At 39.8% G+C, this 26993-nt stretch overlaps 2 protein-coding genes and 1 long non-coding RNA gene across 3 annotated transcripts in view; 1 reads left to right on the top strand and 2 right to left on the bottom strand.

The window, feature by feature from the left end:
• LOC105668956 (GATA-binding factor C-like) overlaps nt 1-26993 on the top strand; it is a 181596-nt gene that overhangs the window by 34187 nt on the left and 120416 nt on the right. The gene's annotated exons all lie outside the window — the stretch shown is intronic.
• On the bottom strand, nt 20157-22228 carry LOC105668960 (uncharacterized). Its single transcript, XR_001100190.2, has 4 exons — nt 22086-22228; nt 21882-21948; nt 21646-21815; nt 20157-21488 (listed from the first exon to the last, which is right to left on the bottom strand). It is a non-coding gene; the product is annotated as an uncharacterized lncRNA (long non-coding RNA).
• On the bottom strand, nt 24508-26805 carry LOC137000534 (zinc finger MYM-type protein 1-like). Its single transcript, XM_067357378.1, has 2 exons — nt 25965-26805; nt 24508-25716 (listed from the first exon to the last, which is right to left on the bottom strand). The coding sequence occupies exons 1-2, from the start codon at nt 26197-26199 to the stop codon at nt 24650-24652; spliced, it is 1302 nt and encodes a 433-aa protein (XP_067213479.1). The 5' UTR covers nt 26200-26805; the 3' UTR covers nt 24508-24649.

Raw genomic sequence — 26993 nt, 5'->3', positions numbered from 1 at the left:
TCTTCTCGACGGGACATTAAAAGGGACATTTGCGTGAGTTTTAGAATACCTTTATAATATTTCTATTAAAAATATTTTCCCGACGCGCACTCAAAAAGAAATTTTCAAGTAGCAAACTCGATCCAATGAAATAATTGTATTCGCGTCCGCGCAGCTGCGACTTTTATACAGCGATCGAGCGCGAAAGTTTCTCGATTAACAAGGTGCGCACTGAGGAGGAGGACGTTGCACTCTCTCTCTTTCTCTTTCTCTCTCTTGTGCGCGTGAATTCCGTTGCATCCTTAAAACCGATTTCCCCGGAGTCCGTGCCGAGCCGCGCCTTTCTCGTCCTCGCGGCAAGATGACATCTCTCGTTTACCGAATAATAAATGAAAGAGAACGTTTCAATTAGGCGGTTCTCGTCTCTCACAGCGTGATGCCCTCTCTCCCGCAGCCGGAGACCACCCCAACGAGCCACGGTGGCTTCCAGGGACTCGTCGAAGCTCGTCCGGGTCCAGCGGACTCATGGCATACGCGTACCTCGTGTTATAAAGAGGCGTGCTCATGACGAATGAGGACATTATGCGCGCTCGGCGTTAGGTGTCTACTGCTGGTTAGAAGAAACTTAGACCCCTACGGCTCATTCACCGCGTTCTTCTGCTCTATATATCTTGCCTTTTCCGCGAAGGTAACGCTAGCATTTCTTTCTGTGATAAATAAAAAATGCCAAGGTTGACACAACTAATTTAATTTCCTTCGAGAATTCTCTACCAAATAAGAAATGTAATTGCCCGAACTGATTCTGTAAGGAAATTCTTAGCAAGCAAGAAACAGTCTACAAACTCAGTTATCTTATGTATATGGCTTTTTGCATAAAACTTTGACTTCGCGCAAAACGATGGGAAAACTTTGATCCTTTCAGTTCGTCGATTTATCGCTACGATCAAGCTGCAATATATGCACGATAACTCGCGAGCCGATCAATCACGCCGAAGCGAGTGAAACGAGAGATCTGCGGTTGATCTCGTCGGGGGAAGAAGGCAGCGCGGGGGCGAGATTCGCAACGGTGCATCCGTCCGCAGGTCCCAAAACAGGTAGCTCGTTCTCTCTCTTTTTCTTCCTCTCGCGGACGATCCTTCTCCCCGACGGAGTTTCACGCGACTATTTTTCACTCGTCCAGTTTTTAATGGGCGGGATTAATATCGCCGGGTAACAGGACACTCTCCTTTTTCCAAAGGACCGTGGCCTGTGTGGGTGAGCGTGCGAGCGGGCGGGCGGGCGGGCGGATGGACGGACGGAAAAAGGATTACAGATGCGGCGCGTCCGTTCGCGGCCGGCAATAAGTCCGATTGTGTTCGTGCGAGCGGACAAATTATCCGGTATTATGCCGGCGTCTCAGTCTATCAATTATACGGGAAGAGGAGGATGTGTGAGGCCGAGCCCTCGCGCGCCTATACACTGTTGCGCACACAGACTCTTAATGCGCGCGAGCGCGAGCGAGCTTCTGGAAGATGAAGCTCCGCAGCCACCAACACGCCCGCGGTCTATTTCATTGATCATCTCCAGTCAGTCGCTTCCAAGTATCGTATGCACCAGGTCGCCGCCTCTTCTCGGAAGCCTTGCGGTCTCTTTCTCTCTCTCTCTCTCTCTCTCTAGTTTTTCTAAACAGATGCACAGAGCGAAGTGTTTTAATCCGTAAAGAACGTAGAAAAACGAGTGGACGCAACGATTCATTTAACGGTATATATGGTTTCTTTAAGGATTAATGGGTGAAAATCTACTGAGCAAAATCTAGCTTAAATAATAAGACAAATTAATAGGAATGAAATATGAAAAGAATTTTTATGTATTGAACATTCAAAAGATATTCAAAAGGTATCTTCAAAGGTATCGCAATAGGAGTGTCATTATAAGGTAGAAAGAGTTAATACAATCATAGTGCAACACTTTGTATACTACTGTTTTTTCTTATTTAGTTTTTTTAACATATCAAAACACTTTTCACTTTACAATTGCACTGCTACTAGGAACTTTAAACTTTAATTTCTTATCAATGATTTATTACTACATAAAAATTTATCCTTTATTCAATTCTTCTTGATTTAAATTAGATTTTGCCTAAAAAATTTTAAGTTACTAATCTTTAAGAGCTGGACCATGCTCTTAATCTCTTGAAAATTTGTTATCTGAACAGCGCGATCTGTTTGATTGTTTATCAATAATTTAATTTATAATTTATAATACATGATTTATCGTTACTGGGGTTAAGGTAATCGGCGAGATTCGAAGGCGAGAATGTAACGATTATCGAAGTGTAACGATTGTCGCTATCGTGCTAAACTGTAAAATAGTAAATTATCAATTGCATACACTGCCGCGATGCATTAACACGCGTTCGCCTCGATTTCGACTATCGTGCACTTTCTCGCCTACGCGCGATAATGAATTATTACGCTCTCGATACTCATCGTGCGCGAGCGATTTCGGCGAGGCGCGAACGGATATGGCGCGAGCTTTTCCGCGTGCGTCCGTTTTTCATTACGAGAAAACCCGTACAGGATGCGTCGTCAATTGTTCAGTCCGGATACTCGTTCCACGGAAACAAATTTTGTACAATTTTCTAGCGATTTTCACAAAGCGAGACCAAGTAAAAACATTATAATTTACAACTGGCCTATTGACACGCGATCCTTACAATTACGTCTGAAAATAATAGTAATTAATTAGTGAAATGCGAATGCAAAATGCGATACTTATTGATTTATTAATTCGTCGCCAAGAAAATCTTTTCTTTGACAAAGCAATCTATTCTTTTTATTTATTAATTATTTTGTTTTTTTAAATTCTATTAAAGTCTTGTTTGAAAATTTGTTTATACTATAACATTAATAATTAGTGATCTAATTTTCGAAAATTGACTTTGAAAAGTTTAGATTTCGAAATTTTAGAAAGTTGATTCGCGAGTTTAACGATATCATGTAGCTTATGAAAGATTTTTCGAGGCGCGCTATATAAACTATTTATCAACAATTTAATGCACTCGCGCGATATAATGGACTCGCAGCATAATGCGTCGCGCCAAACCTTTTTCCCATGGTTCTCTATGGACTCCCTTAAGAATAAGAATAAGACGTTGACACATGGTGGGGCCTCGTACACACGCTACGATCGTGATATAATATACGACGGTGTAACCATACTTTCGTATAAAGAATCTGTTACGGATTATGGCGCTTGGAGCTCGAATCTATACGGGATCGCTTACGTTTCTATCGAGCCTTTATGAAACTATCCATTTATCACGTAGATTTTCCGAGCTGAATGAACTCCTTCAAAAAGTAATAAGAAACTTGTGAACGGAGAATATATTCTATCTGCAAAATTTATTTTCATATTTTTTTTTTTCGAGTGTTGTAACGACAGTTATAAATGACATTTTTGAACAAAGTTTATATCCAGTCGATTCTTCTTAAATTTTCACGAATTTAGAAAGTAAGTTAAACGTTTAGAGATCATATACCGCTAAACTGATCTATACGATTCAAGATTTATCATTTTCCAAAAATTAAATCAGTAATAAGATCTATAAATTGCAGAAGGACACGTTTATACGTTTAATCGTTGTTTATGAATTTTATTACATCAACTACAAAGAATCTCGCGTAACACAAGGCTAAAAAAATTGAGAACGTGTCGTAAGCCGGATAATTCATATTTTTTCTCTTCTACAACGCGCGTTCGGACCCCGTTTACTTTCCACCGTTCTGGCAGTCGTCGAGGGGGACGAGCGAGATCGTAGTGAAAGTAGTGCAACGTGGCGATAAGGAACGCAATCCGATGCGCGTGTCAGATAAGTGGCTGATGCCTTTAGTATAGGGAACGACGGTGTTTCAGCCGTGGGTTAAAACGTTCTCTTTCTCTTTCCCTCTCTCTCAAGGGGTCGTGGTAACCACCCTCACTTAGGCCGTTCGACCGAGTAAAACCCTCGGGGATCGCAGATCGAATTATGTCAAGGGGGATGAAAAGTCGTTTGCGAGCCAAATGGTCGGATTAAGGGACTTTGGGTCATTAATTGGTCAGTTTGGCTTCTAGCGCGTTGATCGTCTCGTGTGAAAATCTTATCGTGCCAATTTTGTCCTCGATACACAAGTCCGTATACGCAATCGAGATTTAAGCGGTCAGTTGACCAATGATGATATCAACGAAGTAAGGGATCGTTTGATAAGAGTAATTAAAAGATCTTTCTACGGTGATTAACTTAAGATAATAGAGAATTAAATATATACATTTTATTCGAGACCATCGCTTGGTTTTATTTTATAAAATTATTATAAGATTTTGATTTTCGTAATGATATTCGAGTACCCTTGTCATCGATCATCATCGTCGATTTTCCTCTCGACCTTGTAAGATCGAACTTGTAAGATTTCCACGAAGGCGTGAAATCAATCAAACCGTCCGTGAGGGCCTTACGTCGCGAAAAAAAATGGGTAGAGCGAGAATATGAGAAAGAAGGATCGTCGTGGAGAGAAAGAGAGAGAGAGAGAAAATGATAAAGAAAAGGAGGAAGATTCGTAAGACGTACGTAGCCACGGGGGTATTTCACGAGGACTCTTCTCCGCGGGTTCCCATGGGCAGGTTGGCCCACCCATGGCTTTTTCACCGGTGCACTGGGGAACGCATTCAGGAGGGTTACACTGACCGAACCCGGTGCCTAAGCGCCGTACATGTCGCAGAGAAGAAACGGATAGAGTCCTTCGTTCGTTTCCTCGTGACAGCGGGGGCCCCACGGACAACCTGGCAGATATAAACGTGTAATTCTTTTGCGCTTCACACTCATTGTTCCCTAAACTATGGATTGCGCCATTGTCGCGCATTGTTATGCCCCCGCCGCACCGCCGCTCCGCGCGCGGAGTTGGATAGGACATTATTTCCGAGACGATGTCGTGAATGCATCTGTACATCGCGCGCGCGAGAGAGCTTTTACCTCGTTTACCTCCGCGCTTTTGTGAAAACGCTGCACTTGACTTTCCGGACCGACACAATGCGACCGCGCGACGATATTAAGAGCTCGTCACGGGACTTGGATACGAGGGGGAAGGTTCCGAACAACAGAAAGGAAACGTATACATCAAACTCTTTTAGTATTCTAATAGCAGTGTAGAAATAAAAAGCGTAGAGAATCAAGCTACCAGTTTTCGCCACTTTTAACAGATTTCATTTCACTTGTAAATTATTTTAGATTAAACAGCATGACAGTTGTTCTGAAATGAATATCAACAGAAGAAATCTATAAGTGCCTATTTTCATTAGATTTGACAATTTTTATTTCATAAAATTACACAAAGAAATTAAATTTGAGAAATTGTACAAAAAAATTTTCTATATTAAAAAGATTTTTGTAATATCTGCATGAAATTGTACAACTCACAAAGAAAATCTTAATAATAAACTTTATATAATTAAAAAATCGTAATATAATTGGCCAAAACTGGTGAGTTCACAGTTGATCCTAATATATATTTATATATTTGAAAATATAAAAGAAGAATATTTGTGTGTGTGAAATTGATTTATGTATTGCATCGCCGATTTGATATCTGCGTGATATTGCAGGCTAACTAATCATTAAATCAAGCTCTTCATTATAACGAAAAGCCAGATCATCGTTCAATTATAACGAGGTTCTTATACCTCAGCGACGATGTCTTATAATCCGCAGTTCCCTGATGAGCTCGAGGATTATTAGATATCAGGCGCAAATGCCGGAGTATATACAAAATCCCGAGCATCATCTTCGCTGTGGGGCGAGTCGCGGCAGGGCCGTCGATAGGGCACACACCTAAGCGGTGAGAAGCCATTATGCGACAGACATCTAATAATTAACGAATTAATTAAGGTTAATTATTTTTGACGAGATGTTAATCGTCTCGCTCTGCGCCTCGCTCGACTTCCTCGATTCTCATCGCAATTAATTCGAAATTGCGTAGATACCGCGATAAGTTTTTTCGCGCAAACGTACACTCACGGCGTTTATATTGTTAATTATCCGTGCGGCAGTAATTATCCTCACGAAATCACACCTTGATTCGCCGTCGGAAAGGCATATTCCGTTTCCGCGAATCGACATATCTGTCACGCGACTTTTAATTCGTCCGCGGAGACGCCATGATATTTCCTTCGCGCTTGTAATAAAATAACGAGGCTCGAGTACGAACATGCGAAATGCGGTCGTCGAGGCCACCTGCTCATCGCGCAGGACGATCTAGATCGCGTCGGTAGCTGCCGCATCGTAAAGTCACGTTTTTATGGTGAGAAGATACGGTGCGATTGATACGAGGCGACGTTTCACGCGCCGGTTCACACGCCTCCTCGATTCAGGTTGCATCCCCTTATTCATTATATTATTACATGCCTCCCATTCGTCGTCGTCGTTGTCGCGGTCGATGCTGCGCCTCGAACTGCGGCGGATACGAACGGATAATTGAAATAGTCCGTGAGGAATCTGCCGGCGCGACGATCAGAAGGAACGCACGTTCGAAGCCACGTGACATTCATCGACGCATCCCTTCTGCATCCGAATTCGTGCATCGTAAACAGATATCGCACAACCGAGATCGGACGTGTTCGCGTCGTAATGTCGTACCTTGGATAATTTTATTGGCGGCGTGCGCAATAGGAAGGCGCGGCTCGGGCGATCAAATAGCCATTATATTGGCCGTGGCGAATCGGCGCGCAAAACAAGCGTGACCCGATGTTGTCACGCCGACTTCGTGTACTTCCCTCCGCTGTTGGAACCTTTCGTCCGCCCGCTAGTTCAGCTTGCACCGCCGTCGGCTCTCATCTCGGACCCTTGGGACACACGCGATCGCGACCCGGGGTTCAGCAAGGTCCTTCGCAGGTCCTGCGAACCTGCGAAGTGCACGCGCGACCGCAGAGAGTTTATTATTAGAGCTGTTTTGACTGCCGAGCAGATATACAAATGCTCGCAGTAGTAATTTTCATTGTCGCATTACTTTCTAATTAACCACGAAGGTTGTAATTATTTTGGAAATCGTTTGATTAACATAAATGATACAAATTATTGAAAGATTGTGCGTTGATTGGAAATTAATTAAAGCAATATCAAGTAGAATTGAATAACAATATAATTGCTGCTGTTGAGAAATTAATAATGATTATAATCAAAAAAAATTGTTTCCCCAAAAAGTTGAATAAATTCTCTAACGCTATACTACTTGGCTTTTATCTATAATTTTGAAATTACAGTCAATATAGATAATTATAGATAATTTCAAAATTTACATGCTTATCTGATTACGTTATTGAAAGTCTGTTTTCATTAGCGAGAGCATAATAAAGCTACAAAACACGATTTGCGATCGCCGGCGTCGTTCGAGACTATAACGAGCGGAGTCCGTACGAAATGGATTCCCGTCGTACCCGAATGACTTACAGACTCATCATATCGATCGCGCAGCGAGTGAAACTCGGAGCGGCCACTTAGTCACGAGATTAGCTCGTCCCGAAATTCCCCGTGTCACCGTCCTCTCCCCGTCGTTGCGTCCTGCCGCGGGCCCGGCTCGTATCGAACGACGTTCGAAAAGAGAAAATGACAGAAACACAGGCGAATAAGTAAAAAGGGAGAAAGAGTGGCGGGCTGGCGAGCGAGTGAGCGAGAGGTAATGCCGTCCGCTCTCTCGAAGGCAGACCGCAGGAGCACAATGTTCGTCAAAGCGGACAATAGGGTCGGTCCCTCCTCGGCCGGTGGACCAAAGACCTCGGGACCGAGGTATATATCGATACTAATCGATATGCGCACACGGACACGCGCGCACACCGGATCGCCCGCTCGCTCGCTCGCGCATATATATATGTATATTCGACGCGGGACTCGATTAGTCTCCACATTGTGGCTGCCGTCAATGTCTACGGGTGAACGGTGGGCTTGAATGCGCGTAAGCGCTCGGGCATCTCATGCACATATAAAACGTTTCACACATGCATACGTACGCGCGCATACGAGAGATCCGAGGAAACCTGGCGGAGGAACGAACGTGTGTCATTGTTAGCCACCTGAGGCCCTAAGTGATTCCTGACACGTTGTCCGTGAAAATGCTTCCAGAAGAGAGAACGGGAGAGTGAGAGAGAGAGAGAGAGAGGTGAAGCGGAGGGCCCCACAGGCTCCTCCTGCGTCCATTCGAGCCGCGCGATCGATCGCTATTAACGGCCCCGGCGCGTTCGGCTTTTTGTTTCGAGTTCCAAGCTGTGCAAGAGCGAAGGGAGATTCCCTGTCGAGGCGATAAGCGAGATCGCGGTGGTCCTCTCGTTGTGTCTCCTCGCCTCGCCGTTGATCCGGTCTTCTCCTTTCCGAAATGGCTCGTCACGTATTCATTCGCGTTGCTCCCTTGTTTAATGCTCGTCGTGAGACGACGTGCTAGCATGTCTAATAGATAGTAATTAGAGCGGACGATGGATCGTTTCATCGTAAATGTCCGTAAGTGCGAATGTATTGAATCGTTTATGAAAGTAGAAAAATCGTTACTTTAATGAATCATATAAATTTATAAAAAAGAAAATTATTTAATTATGTTATAAATTACTTAAGAGTCACAAATAGGATTGATAGTGCGAAATTAATACAGTATTATACTTTCAGACATCAATCTGAGCATCATGCATTAACAAATATTTTTTATTTATTTAAAAATTTTTCAAAGTATACTTCGAAACCACCTTTAATTAATAGTTCTTATTTTTTGAATGCTTAATTGCGTCTGTCATTTGAAACCGTCATGTGTCAATGTTTACCGTGATTTTGTTGATGTCGGTCGATACCTGTCTTTTGCGAGGGTGAAGAGCGATTGGGAAAAAGAAGGCTCCAGCAGGGGATATCCACGGGGAATTCGAAATCTTCTCGGAGAAGAATGATGCATCAAAATATGTCGAAAAAATGTCAAAACGCTCGTGGAGGAAAGTGGGCGCGGATCGAATCTCTAGATGGGATCCCTCTGGAAAATACCGAGTTCGGTCTTTCTATCGGGAGCTGGGATTTCTCGAAAAGCGGCATAAGTGCATCCACCAGCGGGATTCTTTATTCTTCCCATTTGCTTGCTTCTCTTGAATACGTCAAAGTCATATTTCCGCATACTTGAATCGACAGGTTGGCCAAAAATGCTGTTTGTGACTCACCAGCACACATAAAGTATAAATATAGATTATAATTTTCCAGGGGGATAAAAATTCTTTTACTATATTTTTTAATATCAAATCTGTTTAATTAAGGATTCAAAAGTGGACAAAAGATGTTTGTTAATTTACGGAATTTAGATAGATTTCTGAACGTACAAAAGTGAGTTTCGTACAATTGATTGTAATAATTTTCACGCTTTGCTCATTATTACACGCAGTTTTCAACGGTAAATTTTCCGCGAATTTTCGCCGTACCGTACGATTTAAATTGCAGCATCATTGTTGGTCAGGAATGCGACGGAACGCGATAGCTGCCAGTAATAGAATTCCGTGACTTACAGCGCGACTTACAACGCGACCGCTGTGTAGCACGTCGTATATATACATCAGATATTAAATCCGCAGATTTGCTCGACGACATCAATTTCTCTTCTGACACGTACTTCGGGATATTGGAAAATGTGTCTTCTCTCGATGCGATCGGAGGGATCTACGGATCCGAAGGTCGATTCACAGGATCGAAAGACGAGCACGATGACTCGAACCGTTCCTACGACGCGAGAATTCTATTCGAAAGGCAATCGAAATGTCCGCGGAAACGAAAATAAAAGTCATCGGCTCAATCGACACTGCATCGCGTCGCGTCGCGTCGCGACGACGTTCGTTCTCGCTAACGTCCTTTTCGGTAACGCTTTTATCCCGAGCGACGGCGAGATCCTTTCGCCGACGTGGGCGAAGTTGTAGACGAGGAGAAGCCGAAAATGAAACTGTCACTCCGCTCGCGCAGGCTATCTTCCTGCCGACTTCAACCTTCCGAACCGCGAGAGAGAAAGCTTTGCTGATCTCTACTTTCGCTGGCTTCTCGCACGGATTTATTTTCCTATTTTCGCGAGCCGTTATGTCGAGAGACTCTGATATAATGCATTATATGATAAATCTCTAATAAATTATTTCATTTAACGATTCATTTAATAGATTATTTTGTTTAACGGCAAAATAATTTTCTTCAAACAGCAGTCTTGTATTTATTAGTCTCCGTCTTTTTTTTTTTTTTTTTGTCAACATAATGTAAACGGTTTTATAATGTAATACAAAAATAAATAAATGTTTGCGATATAAGTATAATAAAAATTTGCAAGCAACAAATAAATAAAATCATTGCTACGCTCGCGAATACCAGAGACAAACTTACCGAGTTCTTCAACCTTACTCGCGGTATGCAATTCATTCAACTGTAAAGATTACACTTTACAGCGGAGCGGCAAATAGGCGCGCAGGAAAATTTCTGATACACACACCCTGTAGATAGCGAAATAGCCGTTCCACATTATATAGGGTGGTTCCGTATGCAAATAAGGCTTCTCTTTCTGTCCGTTCCTCGAGCTCCACCCCCGTCCTCGGGCGTCCATTGTACTGCGAGTTCGTTGCGCATACACGCGCGTACGTACGAGAACGCTGCTCGAGTACCGAAGCGCACGTAACGCGCGCATACACTTGAATACATAGCGGTCGCTACAAGTATATTAATAATAATATACGCGGTGGCTCGGGGATCCGATATAATTATAGTCCGAACGCGAGTAGATAGCATCGACGAAGATTACGCCGGCTACTCTCCGCGCGCAGGACAAACCGTTGTAGAGCACCTTTATACTTATCGAGCCGCGAGCATTAGAGTGCATTCACTTTATGACGGTCCAAGAAAGCGGGAATGCGATGTCTTGAACACGCCGAGAAGTATGTTAAAAATTCTTAGAGAAACTGTAATATATTAGCTAGAATATATAATCATGAAGACTTTGCTAAGAAATGATTAAGTCTGTGCTGTGTGGGACAAATTTCTAAAAAAATATTTTACACTGATTTACATTTAGGTATCTAAATTTTTTATGGTAGAATTAAATTACAAGACAATATTACACTTTTCTTTCTCATAAATATAATTGCATCTAAGAGTTCCGTTTTTAAAAAAAGACAATTGCATTTTGTCATTAAATTGTAAGTTTAAATTATTCCGAGATCATGTGATAAATCATACAATTTAATATTTGGCGCAAAATAACGATTTCTTCAAATTTTTAGATCACACCTACTTATCTTGCCTAACGGAGCGTTAGCACGGAAATATTGTTACATCGTCGGCGCGAAAAACGCGCGTCTTAAAGCGCTTTGTCGTAGATCGCGATTAACGTTCGCATTAAGATCATTTTGCGCAGACGACCGTCATCCTTCTTCGCGTTCATCGTCGGCGGACCCTTTTATGAAAGGAGGGCGCGAAATCTCGGTGAGATCTCCGCAACGAGGTAGAGAGTTTATCGTCCGACCGTCGAGCTACTTTCCGTCTCGATACAATATTTACGAGGCGATGCATCATGGCCAACAATGGCTCATAACACCCTCGTCGAAGAAAAACCACCCTCCCAGCGACGCGCGCGCGCCGTTTCTGAAAGGAGGGTAAAAGTGTCCCTCGCACAGTATACGCGTGTATGCATACGTGTGCGCATGCTATCCGGGGGCTATATCGTATCGGAGGCCAACAGATAACTCTTATCTCGGCGAAGCAGTATTCTTACCGACTTTTAGCGGGGAGGAGAGAAACGTCGAACTCAGGACCGTGTTTTATGCGAGACTGAAAATCGCGGGAGATCAACGCATTCTCTTCAAGAGTTTTGCTAAAGTTTGTTTTTTACATAAATGTAATCTGCGAAAGTTGAATCAAATTATATTAAAAAAACGGATAACTCTCTTACTCTCTCTTCGCTCAAAATAATTTTCAAAAGCTTGCAGTTCAGTATATAAATTTTCATTTTATTACAAAATTTAATATAATGATTTATATTTAATATACTTGAAAAAATGTTAAGATTATGAAGAAAAAAGTTAAGATCACCGAATAATGTAGAATAGAAAATCTGAGTAAAAACTGCATAAAGTTGATAAACATTTATTCCGCTTTAAGGATAATTCCAACGATAAGATTTCGTGATACGATCCTGACGATCAAGCGGTTCCGAAAGTTCAGGGTTGAACGACGTGCGTATAAATAACTGGTGGCGTTTGGTGTGACTAAAAATAGGGGTTGCGCTCGACGCAGACCGGGGAGGGATGATACTCACGCGCGACGAACTGCGAGGGGTTGCACGCGTGTGCCCCTCACTCCCGGGGGTGAGACTAAATCGACTAAACATATACCTTCCGCTTCGTTTAACCGCCGAATATGTTTTAGATTTACTTCGACCTTAGGTACCGTTACTCGATAAGTCCGCCAATTAGATACGCCGTTCCGACGCGGATTACCCGGCAATTTTCTCGCAACGTGTTCATTGAAAATTATTTTATCTCATAATTGATAAGATAGGAAAGAAACATTTAAAACGCCGCTGAAAGAAAATGCAGTAAAAGACCTTTTGATATTGCGTATTTTTTATTAATTATATGAGAAATATAAATAAATTTTTAATTTCGGAAAACGAGTTACATTGTTCCGATATAGATATAAATAAAAATATAACAGATATATTTAGAGTTTTATGTGTAGAGTCTGTTCTCTTCAAATTAAAATGTCAACTTTTACGCGTCGCAGAATATCTTTCAGTTTCACGGTTTAATTATTACTAGCAAATTGTGTCTGAAATGAGATAATTGGAGAGCCGGAAAGAGGGTACGAACATCGTGTCAAGAAATAGGAGGAATTCCGAGCGACCGCCAAAGGTGGACGCCCAGCACTTTATACGATAAACGCCCATTCACAGAATCTGAATGCATTAACCGTGCGACCTTCTTGCCCCACCTTCGTGACCGCGATAGCCACGGAGGAAGATGATGATGATGACGCGGCATAGTTACCCGATCGTTCCCTGTTATTAGAGCGCAGCATTGTTTCGACGGCACTCCGTGATCGACTAGTTACCGTTACGTCATATTACGTCCATTCTCCCGGATCTGTAAAAGCTACTGGAAACTGCTTCCATAAAGACCGGGCGATTAATTGGAGGCAATTAATTCCGAGGGTCGTAAAGCTGCATAGTTGGCGTCGAACAGATCTTTTTCATCGTTAAATAAATGTTATCTTTAATTAACTCTTACTTGATAGGACGTAAAGAAGTTTAAGAAAGAGAAATCTTATAATTCTTTTCGTTATAAGAACACAATGATAAGTAATGTGCGCTATAAGAATAACTTTTTTAACAGCAATCTAAATTCGAGGCTCAAAGCAGAATTGCTTTTATAAATTTGAATTAAAGAACAATTATTTACAAAAGGAATGATATTATTCACTTATAAATTAATGCGTTTTATGAAGATACATAAACTATCGCGAGATATCTATCCATAATATAATTTCGCAATTCAGCAGTAATGCAGTTAACGTAAACTGCTCGCAATCAGGCGTAGTAAAAAGCGGCGCTCGCATCTCGGCAGCCCTTTTTTAGTCGACGATCTTGCCGGGAGTAATCGCGGTGTACGTTCTCGCTATCGAGATTAGACAAGTCGGATTAGCTTGCGGTAGCAGGTTGCCGTGCTCGGTCGGTTAATAGTCCCCGGTAAACTATCGGCTAGCAATACGGGGGTGGCCCGGTCCCGTCCCCCATTAAGAAGCCCCTTAACGAGGGTTACGTGGCTAGAACGTAATGTGCAGATACCCCGCGGCGATCCTGTCGTTACAATCCACCGTGTAATTCGCGCTGCGCATCTGCCAGTCTCTCAGGAAGACGCAGGTCCCGATCGACTGGATTTATCGGTAGATGCGCGCTATTGTCTCCTAAATACATGCTCCTGCGGGACTATTTACAGACAGCTAAAGTGAGAGACGGGATGTAATTGGGATGTCTCAGATTCATGCTGTGACATATGGTCCCTTGAAGCATTGTCCTCTCGAAATTAAGTAAATAAAGCTGAGATTAGCAGGATTAATTATAGAAATAATATTATTGTTTTCGAACTAATGATTCGTGAATCGAAGAAGCTTTAGATTTTTCTCGCTCTAATAAAAATAGAAATATTTCACTGAGAATTTACATACAAGAAGCTTCTGTTAAAATGTCACTAAATTTGAAGTACACTGAATTTTATAACAGAAAATATTTTCTCGAATACGAATATAACATGTCGGAGACTAACGAATGTTAAATAAAAACTGCACGCGTCTGTGGGTAGAGTTTGCTTATACAGCGTCAGGAATTCAATGAAGCAAACACATACACTTTATGGAGAGTCTAAGGACGGCAGCGAGCGTCCGCGACGCTTCGTTGAGAGCCTGAAACCACGGCTTCCCTTCATTCCCGGTGAATGAATGGAATTAGTGAGGAGGCTAGCTGAATAATATCGGCTCTATCTGTGGGGGCTAGACCGGGACGCTGAAGCGTATCAGCTCGGCGTATCTGCATAGATGTAGGGGACGGTGGTGCCTCGTGGAAGACCAACCCTCCTCGCCACCTCTATCTAAATTCTTCCTTCCTCTTTCCCCTTCTGGCACCTCCTGATTTTTCAAACAGGATGGGGGGGGGGCGACAAAGAGTGTCGAAATTCCTTTTCACATCCTCACAAAATATGCGCGTCAAAATACTACATACTTTCATTTTCAATAACGTAACTTAGTGTCAGTTTTCTAAAAGATTGCGAATAGACGGTGAAGGGAATTCTCTTTTTCAACGTCAAAACGAGGATTTAATAAGTTTCTTGAACATGGTATATTGAAAATTACTCTATAGATAATAGAAAAGCAATTGTCACATCTTTTTATAAATAATAACTAAAGCTATTCTTAAAAATAAATAAGATCTTTTGCTCCAAGAATGAACTTTGTAAACTTTAGGAGACTTGACGAGACGAGAAAAAAAATGACATGTTCAAATAAATTTCGTCTTTCCTTTTCACGTCCGCAGGCTCGTTAACGTTCTCATTCGTCGCGCGGCCTGTCGCTGAGAAATAATTTCTCGGAACTGCTCGATACGTATCCCGAGATTACAACATCCGCATTCAACGCCGACGCACATCAGATCGCTCTTCGTAATCGTAACAATATTTAAATCTCGGCCGGAGCGCGACCGTCGTAGATATTAGAAATGCAAATATGCGCCACGAAATCCGAAATACGCCGGCTCGCCGGCAGTAATCTCGCGGACAAGGGAGCAATCAGAGGACATCCTGTTATCCCCCGGGGAACACCCATATTTAACTCCGAGACCTTTTCTCGAACCGGATCGTCAATTTTACGATCCCCGAAACGCTCGTCTCATTTGACTACTGTGTGCCACACCCTTTTCCTGCGTATCGTTAAGGAAAATTTTTCAGAACGTCAGAAATCTCTACTCTTTTTATCTTATCGCACTTCTCAACTTCAAAACTATATACTTTTACAAGCGATAAATAATTAGAATGTTTAAAGTTATGAATAATTGATTATTATTATTATAATTATGAATAATTGATAATTATTTTCCTTATATTTGTTAAAATTAAATAAAAATTTTATACGTTTTCCAAAATTGAGATTTTTAACGCACGTTATTGAATTCGAAAGATAGAAATACCTAAAAGATGGGGGAAATAATTTGTGATACAAATATATCACTTAGACTTGTCTCGATAATATCAACGAACTTTGATTCTAATTATCTTGGATGCTGATCCGATTGGGCCGTGTCGCTTTTGTTTTATGAATGGGCTTTGTCGGGGCTGATTGCACCCTATTAAAAAATTCCGTTCCTAAAATCGGACAGGTCATGCGTGTTCGCGTTTACAAGGCTTGGCCCCGTGTGACGAGGGTTCGGTCGCGACGGTGCCGCTCGTTTGTCACTGACACCAATGTTCCACGGCGACATCGCCGGACATCCTTATGATTCTAACGAATGACTTAACTAACTCAACGCGATTCGATGGATTAAATCATTTTAAAAATTCGTAATTAAATTTATCGTTGCTCGAAAAATATGAAGAAGCACGTGAAAAATGAAACAAATCAATTATTTTTTATTACATCTTATGTATCTGTTATATATTTATTATAGTATAGATATAATAGATATTTGTTATAAGCAGAACTGCTTCAAGTGCTGAAATCTCTCAACGAATACCACTTATAAAAAAATCTTTGAAAACTTTTATTTCTTTCGCTGTACAAAACTTACTTTGATCAAACAAATACAGACGTTAAGATATAATAAAGCGTAGGAATGACTTGTGCGACTTCGGACAAAACTCTGTCCAGGTGGCGAGATTGATACCCTGTTGCTCGTCGATCCTAGAAACCCCCCAGGACGACACAGGACCTCCTGCAGTCATCTATTGCGCTACCAGCGCTAGTCCCCCAGGATATGAGTTTACATCTCGGGACAAACATAATGCATTAGTTACATTCTAGAACCTGGAACGATAAACCACGATGATTCTTCGTTTTCCTTTGAGTCATTTAGGCCATTTCCTCTTCGCTTTAATCATTTCTCAAAACTCATTAAGAATCTTATCAAACCTAGAGTTTTTGAAATATCTTCGATTGTTCTAAACTTTTCTGTTTCCGATGTAAAAAAATCGTATCTTATCAAGTTGATAAAAATAAAAAAAGGAACTGGGCATTTGAATATCACAAAGATATCGTGCGAAGCGGTTATTATATCAAGCTTTTTTATGGATTTATTACACGACGTCGCATATCTAACGTCTGCCAACTTTCATTTCTATTTATATTTACAATGAATCGTATTATGCTCGCATAACTATACATATTCCGCATCACAATGTTTGTTGTACCCACAATAACACACTACCGATATTCCGTGAATACAGTCATCGAGATTGCATTGGATCACAAGCTGCGCTTGTCTATAATTTATCACACGTGCGAACGTCTCGAGTGTAACTGCGATCGAGTGACCACAATAGACCAGCGCTGATGGAGTCCTCCCTTCGGAACGCAAACGACCGTGACAGTACCAACAAACGCAAACAAATTTCTCAGGGGCCTCGTGGCGGGGGAGAGCGGCGGGAAGGCTGGGAACGCTCTCATCGCGTTTTATGCCCTCGCATTATACAGAGACGTATGAAATGTTCTCGTGAAAACCGCATGTCGTCGCGAGTCTTCTCCTCTTCTCGGCGTGCCGCTCGACAATAGCGATGCACAATGCTCGCCAAATTACGGCTGTTCCAGTCAAAATACGGTTTTCTACGGTCTTCTCTCCTCTTATCCCTCTTTCTCTCGCGCTCTCTGTCACCCTCTCCATCCCGTTTTTGCCCGGGACCCGTTCTCTGTTTCGGTAATCGCGATCGGCCATCTACGGCCACCGTGCATCGGGTGACCGCAAACTGCAGCTGTATTTTCGGTTATCGCCGATCACCGATCTGCGGATTTTCGGTTTTTACGGGAGGCACGAGGGGGCGAAGGAGGAAAGACCGGGTTCCCGCCATTACTTCGCTTTTTACCGCTAGCTACAACGTTCTATTCGGCGCTTCTCGATGCGCGTACTTAGGGCGCCTCCGTGTACTCGCGTTTCCGACGAACGCATTTGTGCCGCGCTTCCAGAGTTTTGTTTCACGCCGCGTTTAAAACGGAATTTGCCTCTTCGTGATATTTCGTCAAATGCAATTTTATTTATCGGTAGCTGAAATCTGATCTATTAATAGCATTATTTATTGTAATTATGCTTTTCACATGCTTGTTTTCTATTTTTTAAAGCTTGGATATACTTATTTCAGTTTCAATGCAAAAAGTAAAAGCCTGAGCGTGACTGAAACGGGCGGATTTAAAGCCTTTTAGCTTATCGCGAAAATAACGTGTCAATCAGAGATACAGTCGCTTCCTTTCTGAGGATCATCTCACAGCTCATCTCACAATTTTTCTTCCCTGCGTAACGGACGCGAGTTTCATTCTTTGCGTCTTTTTTTTTTTTCATGTTTCTCGCGTACCGAAAAAATTTATCGTTAAGAACTCCTCGCGCGAGCGATAGAGAAAATCTAGTATGGGCGCGAGGGCGAGCGTTAAGCAGCTGTCGCCCATTCGACGCCATTGTCGCGCGATGTTTGAGTGTTCCCGAACAGTGGAGAACGGCTCCGGTATTGTCCTGCCGTTGCTGAGATCTGCCGATTACCAGGACGCGCGCGATACCATCTATCTCATCTGCATCGGGGCACACACACACACACACACACACACACACGCCGTATCCGCCTCTCTCTCCTTCTTTCTCGATTTTTTCTGCGCCTACATAAATACGTGTCTACAGGCATGTACCCCTGCCCACAGAAATGTATCCCCGTTCCTCTCCCATAGGAGTGCACGAAGACGAAGTCTTCCGGTCAAACGCCGTCCGAGGCGTAGTTAGATGTCGAGATATTGCGCAAACGGCTGCTTCTGCGGCCCACACGTCTGAAACCGCCGCGCCGGAATATCCTTATTAAGGTGCCTTGTATCACGTGGAAAATTTGCCGACGAGATTCGTCGAGTCGAGTCTCGAGTCGGCAAAAATGGGGTGCGTGTCGTCGCCATTGTGCCCGGGACCATCGGATTGCCGCGGCTTGATGGGATGCTGCTTGTTGCCGAGATTGCTCTCTTGTTAACAAGATTGAATGTCTCGCAGATAAATTTAAGTTCTCATGCGAGGAAAGTTTAACAAAGAATTTCTGCAGAAGAAATTCTATCTTGAGCTGCTTTATTTGTGTTTTTCGAATATTGAAAAGTATTTTGTATAAGTAATTATAAAATTATACAAAATAGCTTGATTATAGCCTCTAAATAAATATATCGACAGGCAGATATCATCGACACGATGAGAACGCGATGCATTTTGGAAACAATGTCTCCTTTCTGCCGTGCAGCAGTTTATAAAATGTATGTAGACAGACATAGGCAGAGCGTTTCGATGCGAGTGCGATAAGCTATCGGCATTATGCAGCCGCTTATAAAAACTCGATTGTCGTCGAACGGGCGAACAGGATTAATCTCGATCAGGCTCTCTTTTTTTCGCGGCCGGTGAATATATCGAAATGTTTTCTCTGCGAGAAATAATGCTGATTTATAACCCGCGTTAATTCGAGATCGCACGGCGATTGCGAGGTTGAAGTATAAAAAATGTATTTTTGGAAAACGTCCAATAGCGCGCGCGCGCGCGCGCGACCGAAAAAGGGCTTATCTGATTCGCGCCAGTTACGAGAGAGATACATCGAGGCTCTGCTTCGATTTCTCCAAGGGCCGTTATTAAATTTTTAATGGCTTCCATAATCTCCTCTTTAACACGCAGCAATGCGAGACAACGCGATGAAATATTTTGTGATAATCGGCGCTTTTCGTTCAGTCGATCGTTCATTTAATTTGTCGTTCAGTGGATTAAAATTTGTTTAATCTCGTCGGCGAACGGTGTTGATTAATCTACGCGATTTTTAGGGGCGAGCACACATTCGAGTGGACCCACAGCGACGGCGGTCGCAGAAAGGAGAAAGTTACAATCCCGACAATTAATTACCACGTACCAAGACGCGATAATTCATCGACGTCCTGTCAGCGATCCTTTCCGCCTCGGTCGACGTCAATTGTCCGTTTAGGAGCCGAGCGCGACTCTCTCAAGGCATCTTTCTTTTCCCTCCCTCGCAACATTTTTTCAAATTTCTTAGGATGGCCTCGTTATGCACGCATCGACGAGCACGCGTGCGGAGCGCAGAAGGATACTCTCTTCTGTTGCAAAAAACAAATGTTCTCAGAAAACACGAGAGATGCAACGCTTTTATTATTGACGAAGCGTTTGGCAAATGCTCCCCGTAACGACGCGTGCATGCGAATGCCACCATGAAGCAGTCGATGAAAAAAGGCTTCACTCTTTTCGCTTACATGTAACAATATTATATATAAACTGTCTTGTTTATGATGCAATTAATTAAGTAACAAACAATCTGAAGAGTTGATGATTATTTAGAAATACGTATATATATTTAATTATTAATATATGAAAGTGAAACTAATAATTATATAAATAATAATATGAAATATTATTTTCCACTTATATATAACAAAAAATAAATTAATTTTTTATTGACAAAAACTTGCGCGAGAGAAATGAAATAAAACTACAAAGTGTATATCCGAATATGCGAACACGACATCGCGATACGTGGCAGTATTCTGCGGAATATGCGAATTTTTGGATAAAATTGTAACGGCTTTCATGCATATGAACTCGTGTTTTCGCGCGAACGTGAATTTCGTTGGTGTCGATGCGTTACTCAGCCAGGAACGGATAGACGTTCGGAAATGCTCTTGTTTTCAGCGTCTTTTTTCTCAATCACCAATCAATTATATCATTAATGATAATTTACGAAATCGCAGATTCTATAAACTAGAATTTCTATATTAATTATTTTTTTGCGAATTTATTATCAAATATTTTTATATACACTCAAAAAAATGATCTTGCAATAATAGCTAAAATTTTCTAGGTGTAAAAAATTAACTAAAACAGATAAATGATTAGCAACTGTTGTGATATTGCATATGTAATTACTTAATCAGTTTAGATGACAGAAACAGAATATATATCTGTATTGTTTGTGAACTTTAAAAAGAAAGTTTCTCTAAAGCGCCTATCTATATAAGATCAATCACGTGTTAGATCATGCAATGAATAACATTTAGCAATGGTACCTAAATTTTTCAGAAGCTATTGCTAGAACATTACTGCTATAAATTCTATATGTGACAAACAATGTTTTCACAGATACGAAAAATAGCGATACATTCTTGTTGCGATATCTAGAAATCTAACTACATCAGCGAAATATTTTTTTGAGTGTATCATTGAGAGCATATTTTATTCAATACATTTACTAACACAATAACTAGAAATTAATTATACTCAAGCTGACACGAACATTTCTGGTGATTGAAAAGTGCAAGACGCGATTTTTTACGTCTGACGAGTGTGAAAGAAATCGTAACGTTATAATTTCATAGAATTTAGTTCGCATAATTTATTTTTGATATATCTTACCGCATTATCGTTTCACAATACATATATGCAAATGCGTTGCTTTGCGCGACGGCATAACGGCGAATACGACGACAGGAATTGCACTGTGTGACGGATAAACGACGGAGAGACATCGAAATCGATTATAGTGATTCGCCACCGCAAACTCGTGTTACCAATTCGATCGGTCACGGCATCGATATGACTTGATTGACAGTGGAAACGGAGTTCAGGTTGATCGTCTCGATGCCGACCTTTCCGATGAGTCTGTTGTCGCCAGTCGCGAGAACCAAACATATCCCGACGCTTACAGAGAGAAGTCGTTTTATGGAAAGGATATCCGCGTATCCGTTGTACGCGGTAAGTCTGCAACGATTGTGATAAAACATAATTATAGATGTAGCAATAGATCGGATTAATGGCTAGCATTATAGATTAGCATTGTGATTGTTAAAATTAACAATCTTTAGACAAGTAGCACAACATAATAAGCTCGCAGTAATAAAATTAGTTGAGTACTTACAAGATTTCTTCTCTAATAATTTTTCTTTAAGTATTATTAATAAAATATAATGATAATTGGGATCGAGAGCCAATGCCGGATGTTTTTTGCAGTTTATTCTTTTTCCAAATTTTCTTTATTGAAGAGCAGTATACGTTTCGGCCACTATCGGGCCATCTTCAGTACAAAAACTAAAATTCAACGGTTATAATTACAAATACATTCTCGGTAGTGTAAATTAATTCCTTGTAACATACCTGGTATTTTAAAAAGAATCCATTAAAACAGACTGAATCGCATGTTGTGTGTGTTAGGTGAACATTACTGTGTGATAAAAGATATTTGAATTAGAAAAGAAAGAAACTGGTCACGAGAAACGCATTGAAAAACAAAAACAAAAAATAAGAATAATGATAATAAAATAATGAAAAAGAATAAAAAATATCTAAAATGTTAATTACTTGTGTAACGTGTTAGCAATTGATGTCTAGTGAAGTCAGAGGCTACCTGCGTGAGGTCGAAACGGGTAAAACGTACGGTACAGAAAGAAACTAAACGTTATTGTGGAAGGGGGAATTTAGGAAGGAGGATTAAGACGGTAACGATTTTATGATAGGTAAATAGGCTTCGGACAGAAGGTTTGTGTCGCTCTGTTTATTAATGGCCGATTTTTGGCGTTTAATATGAATCATCTCTGATGTAAGTCTCTTCCCACAAACAATAAGAGTTCTCCCTATCCATTATCTCCACATTTTCCCAATCAAAGCTGTGATCAAAATCAATGCGGTGCAACGATATTACGGAGAGATTGTTGGAATTAATGTTGTTCTTGTGTTTATTAATTCTGGTTTTCAATTGTCTTTTTGTCTGTCCGATATATGTTGCTTGGCAATCATTACAAGAAATTTTGTAAACCACATTGCACTGTGAAAATTTGTTTAAGTTGTCTTTGTGAGTTTTAATAAACATACTTAAATCGTTGAAACGTGAGAAGGATAATTTTGAATTATATTTTTTTGTTATGAAAGAAAACTTGTCAGAAAAGTCGTTAACATATGGTAAGACAAAATAGTTTTTGTTGTCAGAGTCGTTTTTATTGTTAAAATTGTTATTGTTATTAGTCATATTGTCTTTTTTAAAAAAATGATATTTAAGTCTCGTACGTATATTGTTGAAAAGGAAAGGAAGGGGGTATCCATTCATAAGGAGTGTGTCTATTATATTTGTGAGGTTTTTTTGATGGAATCTAGGATGAGACAATAGAAAGGCCCTGTCCACCATATTCATGATAACACCTTTTTTGTGTGTGATAGGGTGTTTCGAATGAAAGTTAAGGAATCTTCCAGAAAATGTGGGTTTGTGATACCAATCTATTATAATCTTATTGTTGTCTATAATAATAGTCACATCCAGAAAACTTATCTGTCTCCCTGATTCTAGCTCAATTGTAAATTTAATTCTGTTGTGCATTGGCGGCGATTTGTCGGTTCGCCATGTGTGGAGTTGGACAACTTGATCGTAAGGGTTGGGGGGGGGGGGGACAAAAAGTTTTCAGAATTAATTTAATTTTCATATTAAAATTTTTTTATTATAAGAAATTATACACAATGATGAGCAACAAAATTGTAAATATTTTATACATATTTATAGTTTAACTTGAAACATACTTAAACTCACGAAACAAAACTTAATGAAAAAAATTTAATAAAAAATTTAATTTCGTAGAGCAAACGTTGTACTCCGAATTTTATTTTTTATAATAAATTCATCCATAAGTGCATCAATATCTAAAGTTTCAGCAATCTCGGAATGCATATGCAATATAGCTGCTGAATTCAACCGAACTTGCTGCATCGTAGAACGCAAATATGTTTTTAATCTTCTCAAAGCAGAAAAAGAACGTTCTGCAGTACACGACGTCACCGGTATTGTTAATAGTATTTGAATTAGTTTTGTATACTCCGAAACCAAGTTTCTCACGATCTTATCTTTTCGAAGAATTGTAACAACGTCTCCGAGAGATGTCACCGTTAATTTTCGGCTGTGTAGTATGTCGAAAAACATTCTCCGATGGAGTGCGAGCTTCTGAATATCAAAATCATTCTTGTATTCTGCAAGAGCATTCTCAATTTCACTTTCGTTATATTTATTATTTCCGATTGCAACATTTTCCATTTTCCATTTCTTTTAAAAAGTTCATGGTTTGGGTTGAAAATCTTTCATTTAAAGATGCGAAGACTTGGTCATGTACTTGTAAATATACATGTTTATAATATGCTTTTGGCGTTAAAAAAACATGACTATTATCAGTATTTTCCAATCGTTTTGGAATCTTACGAAGCCGCGGTAGTTTAGGATCTTCTAGTCCTAGTTGCTTAGCGTTAGTAATAGCTTCTTCCCATATCGACTCGAAATTATTCTTTCGGGATTTTGAAAATATCGAAATTACATTTTTTACCATCTCGTGTGATCTTTGAATGTTTAAATCCGTTTTTTGCAAGTTAGTGTTTAAAGTTTCGATAACTCCAAAAATTCTAATCATAAAACTTAGATTAAAATAAAATTCAAAACTTTCGAGATGATGTAAAAATCCAAGAGCTTTTGCATAGTTGCTACAATGAAATGTTGAATCAGACTCAAATAACAGTCGAGCTGCTTCATAATTGCTTGGTTCATACAGCGTTCTTAAAGATTTTACACGCATACACCACCTAATAAATCGAAAATATAACAAACGTTAATAATTCGTAAATCTAAATTAGTTTATATACATATATATAGCAGAATTTATCATTTATTCCTAAGATTCAATATTATTCAATTTTTAATTAAAATGTGATCATTCATAAACCGTTGTTAAAAAAATTAATCAAAAGAAAGCACTTTCTCAGAAGGAAAAACAATGTTAAGTACATTTAATACATTCAGTACATGTATACATATATGTATATGTACAATGTAATTGCGAATATTTTATGTTTTATAAAATATTATCGAATATTTTATTTCAGTGTTATCTTAATTCTCACCTAGTTGGGCAAAACTGTGTAAGCGCAGGACTGATATCTGATTGCAATTCTTTAAAATGTCCTTGGCGCTTAGGGGAATCTCGTATAAAATTGATGAGCTCCTTTACCACACCAATGAAATTTTTTACGCTGGATATACACTGCATCCCGTCTTGTACTACTAAATTTAGATTGTGAGCATTACAGTGCACGTATAAAGCTCGCGGTTCACTTTCTTTAATGCGTGCCTGTAATCCTGTAATTCTTCCGCTTACATTAGCCGCTCCGTCATAACATTGTCCTCTTAAGTTATGGATATCCAGATCAAATCGAGCCAAAATATCTTTCACTATGTTAAATAATATTTCAGCTGTCGTACTTGGCGTTTCGTAAAATCCCATGAATATTTCTTCTATTGTCATATCGTCCAGTACGATTCTTATCGAAAAGGACACTTGCTCGAATCGTGTAATATCAGATGTTTCGTCGATTATTATAGAAAAATATTTAGCTTTTTTAATTTTTGCAAGTTGTTTGTTTAAAATTTCCTTTGCCATCAAATGAAGAATTTCATTTATTGAATCTTTATGAGTCCACTTAAATTTCGTTTGTCCAAGCCACTTCTTAAGTATGGAGACGTCTTCGGCTCGTAATTGCAGTAATTTTAATACATTAGAAGATTCATCGGTTTTTCCACGAAAAGCTAATCCTTGTCGAACTAAAAAATTTATAGTAGAAAATATTTTACGAAGGGCCTCTCGAGCCTCTACCATTTCAGTTTGTTTAGCGGATGACATATGTTGAATAACAGTCGGTTTCTTCAGATTATTTAAACCAATTACAGCTGAAAGGTGAAAATCGCTTTTCTCATGATTTTTGAAGCGAGAAGCCGCGTTTTTCCAGTTACTGTAACCTTTGGTTACAAACGCTTCTTTTGCATTCATGGATTGAGTGTTAAATGGCAGTGTCAACTTCAGATCTATCGCTTGTGTGCATATTATGCAAATTGCTTTTCTGTCGACATTTAAATTTAACCACGAAAATTCTTTTGTCCATCGTTTAAAAGCTTTAGGAATATCTTTATCTGTAACGAAATCATTTAAATATATTCGTGAGAATTTATTAAATATGTATTAAATATCATGTTTTAAATATATACTCTATACTCTTGTATCGAAAATATATATATTTATTTATTAAAAAATTTAGCTGTATTTTCACGCAAAAATTCTAAAAAATGTAATAAATTATAGAAAATATAGGGAATTGAAATATATATATATATAATTATTAACAGTTATTATGTATTTAAATTGGTTATTATATTCATACCTTGATTATTGTTTTGATCTGAAGTTTTACTAAATTTGGTCTCTTGCAAACAATTTATTGCACTCGTGTCATTTTCTTTCATGTTTTGTTTCTCCGGACAATCGGAGTCAGAGACACACGCCGCTTTACCTCGAGATTCTTTTGTATTGATAGAGATTGATAGATCGTTTCGTGGTTCAACATTTTCAAAGGCTGTATCTGTATTATTTCTCACTCGTATTATATACCTTTCCATTGTATGTGTCGGTCTCACAAATGTACATGTACACACACAACGGCGATTGGGTTCTGTCTCTCTCACTTATATATTCCGAAACAAATAAAGACTAGTCGCTAAGATGCACGAAAGCTATAGACTAGCGCTCTTCGCGTAGAAAAATACGAACTATAAAAGAGAACTGCGTACTGCGTGAATATTTTATCGGCCGCGCTTGGTTTGCTCAGTGTGTGTAATTGAAATTTTCATCGAAATAAAAGTTCAAAAAAAATTTAATTATTTTTAGTTTAACACTTGTTATTTTCAAAAAGTTGTTTATGAAGAATTTTTCATGTGTGGAATTCCACACATGAAAAATTCTCATGTGTGGAGTACTCCACACACACCCCACAAAAGTCGCCGCCCATGCTGTTGTGTATCGAGTTAAAAATATTCAACACATCCCCCGTGCTATCTTTACGAACCGCTATTAAAATGCCCCTTCCACAATAACGTTTAGTTTCTTTCTGTACCGTACGTTTTACCTGTTTCGACCTCACGCAGTTAGCCTCTGACTTCACTAGACATCAATTGCTAACACGTTATACAAGTAATTAACATTTTAGATATTTTTTATTCTTTTTCATTATTTTATTATCTTTATTCTTATTTTTTGTTTTTGTTTTTCAATGTGTTTCTCGTGACCAGTTTCTTTCTTTTCTAATTCGAGTATCTTTTATCACACAGTAGTGTTCACCTAACACACACAACATGCAATTCAGTCTGTTTTAATGGATTCTTTTTAAAATACCAGGTATGTTACAAGGAATTAA

This window comes from Linepithema humile, chromosome 1, assembly GCF_040581485.1.
Source record: "Linepithema humile isolate Giens D197 chromosome 1, Lhum_UNIL_v1.0, whole genome shotgun sequence".
NCBI lineage: Eukaryota > Metazoa > Arthropoda > Insecta > Hymenoptera > Formicidae > Linepithema > Linepithema humile.
This window is presented reverse-complemented; position numbering and strand designations above follow the sequence as displayed.

Coding starts and splice junctions, on each gene's coding strand:
- LOC137000534 (XM_067357378.1), bottom strand. CDS start 26,199: ATGGAAAGGTATATAATACGAGTGAGAAATAATACAGATACAGCCTTT. Junction 25,717..25,964: donor AGATCAAAACAATAATCAAG/GTATGAATATAA, acceptor ATTTCGTTACAG/ATAAAGATATTCCTAAAGCT.